The sequence below is a fragment of the Mustela nigripes genome, chromosome 8, assembly GCF_022355385.1.
Source record: "Mustela nigripes isolate SB6536 chromosome 8, MUSNIG.SB6536, whole genome shotgun sequence".
Lineage (NCBI taxonomy): Eukaryota > Metazoa > Chordata > Mammalia > Carnivora > Mustelidae > Mustela > Mustela nigripes.
In genome coordinates, this window is record NC_081564.1 from 9,989,821 (window position 1) to 9,999,895 (window position 10,075).

The 10,075-nt window shown below is 48.9% G+C and overlaps 1 protein-coding gene across 1 annotated transcript in view; it reads left to right on the forward strand.

Moving 5' to 3' along the window:
* LOC132023176 (2'-5'-oligoadenylate synthase 1-like) overlaps window positions 1-9,787 on the forward strand; it is a 10,324-nt gene extending 537 nt beyond the window's left edge. The window contains exons 2-6 of the mRNA XM_059408471.1: window positions 1,889-2,177; window positions 4,314-4,498; window positions 7,346-7,578; window positions 8,059-8,212; window positions 9,274-9,787. Coding sequence (XP_059264454.1) covers window positions 1,889-2,177; window positions 4,314-4,498; window positions 7,346-7,578; window positions 8,059-8,212; window positions 9,274-9,435 — 1,023 coding nt within the window. The 3' untranslated portion in view covers window positions 9,436-9,787. The remainder of the gene's footprint in view (window positions 1-1,888; window positions 2,178-4,313; window positions 4,499-7,345; window positions 7,579-8,058; window positions 8,213-9,273) is intronic.
* The last annotated feature ends 288 nt before the right edge of the window (window positions 9,788-10,075 follow it).

Below are 10,075 nucleotides of genomic sequence, written 5' to 3' on the forward strand. Positions count from 1 at the left end.
TAACTTGTTAGAATAGATTCTGGGATGAGGACCTACATCTGGAACTTTTAAATAAATACTCTGCCTGAAGTTTATGAACTGCTATCCTTAGCAACGCCCATTTCAGAGACAGGAAAACTGAGACCCAGCTCTAAGAAATAATTTGTTAATGAACGGCCAGGCTGGGCACTCACAATTTCTGCAGAATCAGGAGCTGTTTAAGACTATATTCGGGGGGCTTCAGCCAACAACAACTGTTATTCCGATGATTTTGTGTGGCTATGAAAGTTGTAAGAGTTGCCTCCCGTAAAGTATTTATTCCACAAAACCAGAGCTGGGGATTGCTGAAAGGGGGTCCGGCGCCAGCTCAGCTTCTCAACTTCCCTGATGACCCAGGGTTCTCTCTCCTTACTGACGTGTAATTAATATACCATGTGATATTAGCTTCAGATACACAATGTATCAATTCGACCATTCTGTATGTTACTCAGTGCTCTTCAAGATAGATGTAGTCACCACCTGTCCCCACACAGTGTTATTACAGTATCACTGACTGTATTCCCTGTGCTGTGCTTTTCATGTCTGGGACTTACTGCATAACCGGAAGTTAGAACTTCTTAATCCCTTTTATTTATGTCGCTCATTCTCCGCCCACCCACCTCCCCTCTGGCAACCACCTGATTGTTCCCTGTATATGAGTCTCTTGTTTTGTTTCATTTTTTAGATTCCACATATAGCATTTGTCTGGCTTATTTCACTTAGCATGATACCTTCTAGATCCATCCACGTTGTGGCGAATGGCGAGGTGTCATTCTTTTTATGGCTGAAGAATATTCCTCTGTGTGTGTGTGTGTGTGTGTGTGTGTACTTACCACATCTTCTTTATCCATTCATCTATGGATGGACACTTGAGCTGCTTCCATATCTTGGCTATTATAGTCTTACCATAAGCATTTTTGCATGTATCTTCTCAAATTAGTGTTTTAATTTTCTTTGGGTAAATACCCAATAGTGGGATTACTAGATCATAAGGCAGCTCTATTTTTAATTTTTTGAGGAACCTCCATACTGTCTTCCACAGTGGCTGTTCCAATCTCCATTCCCTCCCACAGTGTACGCGGGGTCCCTTTTTCCCCCATCCGCAGTAAGGACCCAACCTTTCTATGGTATCGTGGTCTGGTTAAGAGAATAAATTTTGAAGGGTTCCTGGGTGGCTCAGTGGGTTAAACCTCTGCCTTCAGCTCAGGTCATGATCTCAGAGTCCTGGGATCAAGCCCCGTTTTGGGCTCCTTGCTCAGCGGGGAGCCTGCTTCCCCACCCACTCTCTGCTTGCCTCTCTGCCTATTTGTGATCTCTGTCAAATAAATAAATGAAAACTTTAAAAAAAAAAGTATAAATTTTGAAAGCAGAGAGCACCGGCTGGCTGTGAGACTTTTTTTTTTTTTTTTTGGTTGTGAGACCTTGAGCAAGTCATTTCACCCCTCTGTGCTTCACCCTCCTCCTCTGTGACTCCCAGCGCCTGGTAGGGCTGGGATTCTATGATGTATGTAAACCACCCAGCACGGGCCAGTCTACGCTATAGAATCCTATACACGATAGTAAAGGTTAGGGAGTAAAGAACACAGATGCTAGAACGAGACAGCCAGGGTTTGAATTGCACCTCTGCCCCCTCTTACTGGGAGGCTGGGCTGTTGTACCCCCTCTCTGAGCACTTTGTTGCCACACCCGTGAAGTGGGGTCTGATAACAAGAGTACAGGAGTCGCAGAGTCCTCTGGGCATTATGGGAGCTGAGACTGCTGATGCCCTCAATGCATAGGCTAAGGCTCAAGCATGTTAGTGATTGTCCTCGTCATTTTATATAGGGAGGCTCTCCTCAATGACGGTTCTCATTCTCCTCGTCTGTTTTAGGGTGGCTCTTCAGGCAAAGGCACGTCCCTCAGAGGCCGATCAGATGCTGACCTTGTGGTTTTTCTTAGCAACCTTGGGAGTTTTCAGGAGCAGCTTGACAAAAGAGGAGAGTTCATCCGAGAAATTAAGAGGCAGTTGGAAGCCTGTCAAAGAAAAGAAATCTTTGAAGTGCGGTTTGAGGTTGGGAGTCTGCAGTGGGAGAAGCCCCGAGCCCTCAGCTTCTGGCTCAAACACCCCTATCTCCCTGAAGAGGTGGAGTTTGATGTGCTGCCTGCCTTTGACGTCCTGGGTAAGCGCGCACGTGTGCACGTGTGTGTGTGCACACACACCCACACGCATGCGCGCACACACATGCACGTGTGTGTGTGCATACGCACGCCTGCACACGCGCGCGTGCACACACACACATACACATGCACACACGGCTTTCTGCCCTTGTCCTGCGTCAAGGCTTCTTTCTCTCTTCATATTTCTGAGCAGAAATCTCCCACAGCTGTAGATTCTGACCCTGTCAGGACATCCCGCAAAGTGGGGAGAAGATCTTAGATTGAATGAGGTCATAACCGGCCACAGGGGTGACAGGAAACAGCAAACTGGCACAATCTGGGGGCAAGACGTTTCTCGGGGAATTCCTATCCGGCTGGCTGCTTGTACTTGGGCATTCTCTGGCTGAAAATGAGGCAGCGTAGGCCCGGCCTAGAGTCAACACGTGAACTGCCTCTTTTACCCCAAACACGAGGAGACCTCGCTAAACTTAGCTGAGGGTTGGAATCTCTAGATAATCTGCAGAAACATTTGGACGAGGTTCGATTCCCCCAGTACAAAACTGGTTAAACCAGTCCAGCGAGGTCATGCACTTGCTTTCAGCATTAAATGGTCATCTGCCTTAAGCTCTTACACAGGGTCTGGCCCAGGGGAGGTGTTCAAAAATGTAAGTTCCCCAACTGTGTCCCAAGGCACCCTTGGGGACCACAGTGAAGTAACTCACAGGGGTGAATGGAATAGGTTAGATTTTTAATTTTGGAGGGAAACACCGTGACAGCTGTCGGATGCCACAGAAACGACAACTGGTCCCTCGTACTCAACTACGTACATGGAACTGGGGTGGGTTTTATTGTTGTTGTTTGGGTTTTTTTTTTGTGGTTGTTGGTTGGTTAGTTTTTGCGGGTTTTTTTGTTTTTTGTTTTTGTTTTTGTTTTGTTTTGTTTTGTTTGGCAGAGGGGACCTGTGAGAATAATACCAAAACTCGAGAAGAACCTGGAAATGAGAACGTTTGGGAGAACTTTCCTTGGTGCTACGTCTGGTGTTGGGAGCTGGCATTCCATTGGCCACCAAAATAATAAGAGGGAGAGAGAGAGGGGGAGGAAGGACATGCCAGGCGGAGGGAACCAGCACAAGCAAAGGCCCGGAGAAGAGAGATCAGGATACACTGGGGGACCTGAAGGATGCTGAGGATGAACAGAGGGTAGAGGGACAGGGGGAGTGGGGAAGGCAAGGAGGGAGGGAGCTGATCCTGCAGAAGCCTGGACCCTTGGCCGTGGATTTCTCCGGAACACGTTGGGTAGCTGTGGAAGGGTTTCACTCAGGGTCAGATTTCTGTTTTAGAACGACAGCCCAGCTGTAGTGTGGAAACAGGTGGGAAGAGGGGTAGGACCAGAGGACAGAGACAGCTGATCAACAGTGATAAGCACAGATCACCCACAGGCACCTGTTGTGGACCAGGCATTGTTCTCTGGCCCTGTGTGAGCCCAAGAGGGAGCATAAGTACAGAAATAAATGGAATGATACCTGCTGGGACAAAAAACGTAAGAGGATTGACACAATGGAGAGCAACGGAGGGTGGAGGGTGTTTTCAGACAGAGTGATGACGGAGAGTCCCCTGAGGAGGTGACATCTGAGCTGAGGCCCAAGGGATGGGAAGGAACCCACCTGGGGAAGATCTGGGGGCTCCAGCAAGTGCAAAGGCCCTGAGACAGGAATGAGCTTGGTGTGTTTGAAGATGAGATGGAAGGCCACGTGGTGTCCATGGCAAGGGAGCAATGTAGGAGGCGAGATGGGAGCGGTGGCAGGAGACAGAACACATCTAGTTTCCGAGGCCATTGCAGGGATGCTGGATGTTATTCCAGATGTTGTAGGGAGCAAGAAGCCACATGCCCATGTTTTGAAACGCCTCTCTGGGAGCTGGGTCGAGAATGGGCTGTGGGGGAACCAGTGAGGAAGCTGCTGCCCGAAGTCCTGGTGGGAGAGAGGGGTGATGGCCGCCTGGACGGAGTGACAGCAGGAGATCTGGGAGAAGGGAAGGTTGGGGACAGACTCCAGGCCCCTCCTGCTGTGCCCCACGTTCCACAAGCTTGTTGCCCCAGAACAACTGAAAGAACCCTAGAGAAGCACTGACATCTTCAGGTTGTGGATTTGTCCCTAACAGGTCAGTGGACCAATAACGGCCAACCTAACCCTGAAGTCTACATCACGCTCATCCGAGAGTGCCAGATGCTGGAGAGAGAGGGCGAGTTCTCCACCTGCTTCACGGAGCTGCAGCGAGACTTCCTGAGGCAGCGCCCCACCAAGGTGAAGAGCCTGATCCGCTTGGTCAAGCACTGGTTCCAGAAGGTATGTTTCTCCCGCCTGGGGAGCGGAGGAGGAGGAGGAGGAGGAGGAGGAGGGAGCGAAGGAAGGGGGGAGGACTATGGAATGGAGGGAGAGGGAGGGCGGGGAATCCAGAAGGATGAGAGGGCAGGAAGGGGGGAGGAGGGAGGGGGTAGTGGGGAAGGAGGGGCTCCCTGCTCAGCGGGGAGTCTGCTTCTCCCCCCTCCCTCTGCCTCTCTCCCCAGCTCCTGCTCCCTCTCTCGTGCACACCATCTCTCTCCTTCTCACTCAAAGAAATAAATAAATAGGATCTTTTAAAAAAGTAATTAATTAAGGCAAAGCAAGACCATCCTTTATTGGCCAGACATCCTGGTTTGCTGGGCAAGGAAATAGGATCACGGAGGCGGAGCATCTTAGAACTTACAAAAGGGGTTCTTGATAAGTGTAAGCACTGCCCCCAAGGATATTGAAAATTCATGAGGACGTTTTTGGTAACCATGGTGATGGGGGGCAAGGATGCTACTGACAATCAGTGGAAAGAAGCCAGGAATATCCGTTGTTTTACCATGAGCAAAATAGTCCCCCACGATGAGGAACTGTCTCTTTCCCTCCATCCCTCGGCTCCCTCCGTGCCCCTCCCCCCCCTCCCCTCTCCCTCTCTCTTCTTTCCCATAAAACAACACAGGAATCCCTCCCTACTCTAACTCCACTCACCACCACCATCACCACCTGCAACTTACATGCCACATTGCTGTGTGTTTTGAGTCTATATTTTCAAGTACCACAAAGCATTCCTATCATTTTCCATACCTAAAGCTCATTTCAACTATGTGTGTATTTACCACGTTTTCCACCATCAGCTCTTTCTTATATCTCTATCCTTCCTCCGGGGATCATGTTCCTTCTTCCTAAAGTGTGTCCTGGAAGATTTATTCATTTATTTATTATTATTATTTTTTTTGCTTGTTTTTGCTGACAGTCTTCTGATAATGAGCTCTTAGTTTTTGTTTGCCTGAAAATGTCTTGATCTTAACCTTCATCGTTGATGGGTACTTTTGCTGTGTTGGCAGCCATTTCAGTACAAGGAAATATATTACTCCGTCTTCCAGGGTCACTAGTGAAAAGTCAGTTGTCATGTCAGTCTAACCATAGATCTTTGTAGGTAATGTGTCTTATTCCCCTGGCTGCATTTATATTTTTCTTTTTGTCTTTGATTTTGTTTCATTTCAATGTGAGGTGTCTTTTTTAAGATTTTATTTATTTATTTATTTATTTATTTATTTATTTATTTGACAGAGAGATAGAGAGAGCCAGAGAGCACAAGCAGAGGGTAGCAATGGCAGAGGGAGAAGAAGAGGCAGGCTCCCCTATGAGCAGGGAGCCTGATGCAGGGGTTGATCCCAGGCCCCGGGGATCACGACCACAGCCAAAAGCAGATGCCCAACCAACTGAGCAAGCCAAGTGCCCATGTCTGAGGTGTCTTAATAATGATTGCTTTTTGCTTCTCCCGCCTGAAGTTCACTGGTACCTTCCCTGGGATTCCTGAATCTGTGAATGGATATCTTTCTCCAGTTTTGGAAACTCTCAGCCATTCTCCTCTAACATTGTCTTTCTCTCTCTTCCTCGCCTCCTAGACCTCCAGTTAAATGTATGTTAGACTTCACTCTATCCTTCATTATCTTTATACCCTCTTACACATTTTCCATCTTCCTGCCTCTCCATGCTTTATTCGTAACAGTTTATTCTAACATACTCTCTAATTCATTAATCTCCCCCTTTAGTGTATCTAATTTGCAGCTGAGTTATTAATTACAGTTTTTGTGAAGTTTTGTTCAATGATTTTAATTTTATTCTCTTTCAAATATGCTAAGTTACTTCTCATGGCTTCTAATTTCCTGTAGTTCAAGCTCTTCTTTTATTTCCGTAAACAGAATATTTCTAGTTGTTTTAAAGTCTCTATGTGATTCTTCAATATTTAAAGTTTTGTGGACTTATTAGTATTTTCACTTTTTTTTTTTCCTGATGGTTATTACTCTTGGTGTCTTATTTCCTTGTGTACCTGGTTATTTCTGTGCCGGTCCTGGTACTTGAAAATTACTTCTGAAATCATTTGAGGCTTTGGGTTTCATATCTTACTCCAAAGGGAATTTTGTTTGGCTCTTAGGAAATCTACAAGTTCTTCCTCTCAGTTGATTTTCACAGTATCCTTATGGGCTTGGTGCTATGATGACCCTTCACCTGGAGGGTTTGAAAAACGAGGCTCCATGAGTCTAAGTTGTCTTCCTGGAATTGGGCACCAATGGAGCCAAGATTCAAAGCCACATCACTCGGAATCCAGAGCCCAGGGGCACCTGGGTGGCCCAGTGGGTTAAAGCCTCTGCCTTTGGCTCAGGTCATGATCCCAGGGGCCTGGGATTGAGCCCCACATCGGGCTCTCTGCTCAGCAGGGAGCCTGCTTCCTCCTCTCTCTCTGCCTGCCTCTCTGCCTACTTGTGATCTCTGTCTGTCAAATAAACAAATAAAATCTTTAAAAAAAAAAAAAAAAAAAAGAATCCAGAGCCCAAGCTCTTAGCCCAGGAGCGAGTAAACATTTTTCCATAATGCCCTAGGTAGTAAATATTTTAGACCTCGTGGGCCACATGGTCTCTGTCACAACTACTCGAGTCTGTATTATGGAAGCAGCCTAGACTCCATGGGAATGAATGGCCGTGGCTTTGCTCCACGGAAATGTTATTTACCAAAAGCAAATTTTGTAAATGTTGTAAATGTTATTTACAAAAGCAGATGGCAGGCTGGATTTGGCCTTTGGGAAATGTGCTTTCTGCCCCAGCTGGACAAGTGCACGTTTCTGATTCCTTTTCCTCCTCTCAGTGTAAGAAGAAGCTTGGGAAACCACTGCCGCAGCAGTATGCCTTGGAGCTCCTGACAGTCTATGCCTGGGAGGAAGGCAGCAAGGAAACAGAGTTCAGCATGGCTCAGGGATTTCAGACCGTCTTGAAATTAGTCCTAAACTACCACCAGCTCTGCATCTACTGGACAAAGTATTACGACTTTGAAAACTGGATTATTGGACAATACCTGCAGGGGCAGCTTGCAAAACCCAGGTACTCCATCTCCACCTGGGTCAGCTCCCCGACGTAAATGAGCCCCTGGAGGCAGGCGTGGCACCTTGGCAATGAGGGCACCTCATGTGCTGGTCCTCTTTCTTGGCCAGCCGTTGTGCTGAGCCTTTTCCTGCTGGCATCTGATTTATACAACAGCCTCCAACCCTGTGAGGCCTGCCTCTCCATACCTACAGTACGGATGGGTAAACTGAGGTTCTGAGGGGTAAGGAGCTACGCTTAACAGAAAATAAGAGGAAGGGCCAAAATTTGAACTAAAATACCAACAGCTAGAGCGATGATCCTAATTGCTCCCGGGGATTAAGGGCTTGCTGTAAGACTAACGCCCCAGGAAACAGCACCCCGCTCCTGTCCTGAGTCCCAGCCTGTGCCAGGCTGGTGTTTTGCCCTGCTGGGAGCGTCTGAATCCCCCAGACACAGCCCTGGCTTGTCACCCATCTTTCTCTCACTGTTTCTCTCCAGGCCTGTGATTCTGGACCCGGCTGACCCAACGGGAAATGTGGCGGGTGGAGACTCATACCCCTGGCGGCGGCTGGCAGAGGAGGCCCAGGCCTGGCTGAGCTACCCATGCTTTAAGAAAGGAGATGGGTCTCCAGTGGGCTCCTGGGACGTGCCTGTGAGACGTTCTGCTTCCTCCCTCTCACCCTCCCCCCACCCCCTCTACACAGCATGGGGCATGTGAAACTGATGCATTCTAACGTACTTGTAAGCGACTACGGTCATTATCTGGCGTGTACTGACCTCTCGTTACGTTCTAAGTCCTGTGCGGAGCATCTCGCGTGTTTTGTCCCATCTCTAACCTCCCATCGTGTCCCTTGAGATAGGCGTGTCCTACTCTCCCCATGTCCCAGGTGACGAAGCAGGCTTAGAGCAGTCAAGTGACCTTCATTCTCTCCAGAGAAAGTGTTCTTTGCTCGAATTCATATCCATAGGGTCCCGGGCTGTGCTCCATAGTTTCCGTCATCTTGGCCCCGTTCAGAGGCTTCCTGGGACGTGCATATCCCCTGTCCAGACTTCACTCTTCAGCTAACATGATGATGGCCAGAGGCAGCTCTGTCGGCAGCCCCAGCGGGCTCATTCCTCTATGAATAAGAAAAAATCATAACAACCACCGCTTACTGAATATTTGCTTCGGGCTCAGGTTCTGTCCTAAATGCTCCCTTATTTCATTAAATCATCACAACACCCTTTGAGGTGTGTGTGTGTGTGTGTGCTACTCCCAATCTTACATACGAGAAAAGGAGGCTCGGAGACGTGAAGTCACCTGCTCCAGGACATTTATCTAGGGAGCGGTAGAGCTGGGACCTGGAGTGAGTGGACTCTAACACCAGTTCTCGGCGCCCCCGTGCTTGGCTCTCCCTGTGTCCACGCAGGGAGTGGCCTTCAGAGTTGCCCAGCCCCAGTCTGGGGGTGCTCAAATCCGTCCCTGGATGTGGGCAAGTCAGAAAGGGGCACAGCCTTGAACATGGGGCTCTCTGTAGTCGAGGCAAGTCTCAAGGGGCTGACTGCTGGCATCTGTCGGCTGACCCCTGCCCCAGCCGCTGAGACTTCTTTGTCCCTCCTCAAGAGGGATCCGGGGGGTCCTGTCTCACAGTATGCACCTTAACTGCTCACGGAGACCCAGCGCCAAAATGGAAGGATCGGTTCTCCCAGTGATCATGTGCTTTATGCTTTCAGCTTGCGGAAGACGTCGAGGACATCTGGGCAACTTGTGAGCACAGGATGTATTCTCCCGAGGCTTATGGATGGCACTCTGTAGCTGCTGGGAGGAGCCTCAGCGCAGGCATGATGCCGTCCACTGCCCCGAAGGAAGATGACTGGGCGTGTGCCATCCTCTGAGCACCAGTGAGCCTTCAGGGAAGGGTTCCAGAATCATCCAGGCCTACCCCCTCATCTCGGAGGTCAGGGGAGGTCCCTTGATCCAGAGGGCAGAAGACGACTCCGATCCTAACAGTGAGCTGGTGTCAGACCTGAGACGGGCATGCAGGCTTCCTGACCCCCACCCTTCCCCTTGTTCTGGGCTCCGCCTCCCCTCAGCAGTGAGTTCCCTGCAGCCTCACCTGCCCCAGCCTGGCCTCTGACCATCCTCTCTGGGAGACAACCAGAGAGACTTCACTTTCTTCTGTGTTCCTGGTGCGGGGTCTGCTGTCCAATTTATCATCAGTAACAATAAAAAGATCAGCAAATGCCATGTGTTGGGTGTTTATTAACTGCAAGTCCCATGGCCAAGAGCTATATATCTGTATATTATAGGTGTGCATATATAAACCGATTCAACTTGAAATATGTATTGAGCACCTACTGTGTTCTGGGCTTTGGGATCCCTGCCTCCTGGTCTGATGTTTGCGTGCACTGACTTTTAATAGTGGATTATTCTGGATCCTTCTAACTTTCAGAAGGATCTAAGACTGGCCTCTTTGGTTCATCCCCTGTCTACATTTCTGATTATTTATGGGGGAGAAGTTTCAGAACTGCCCTG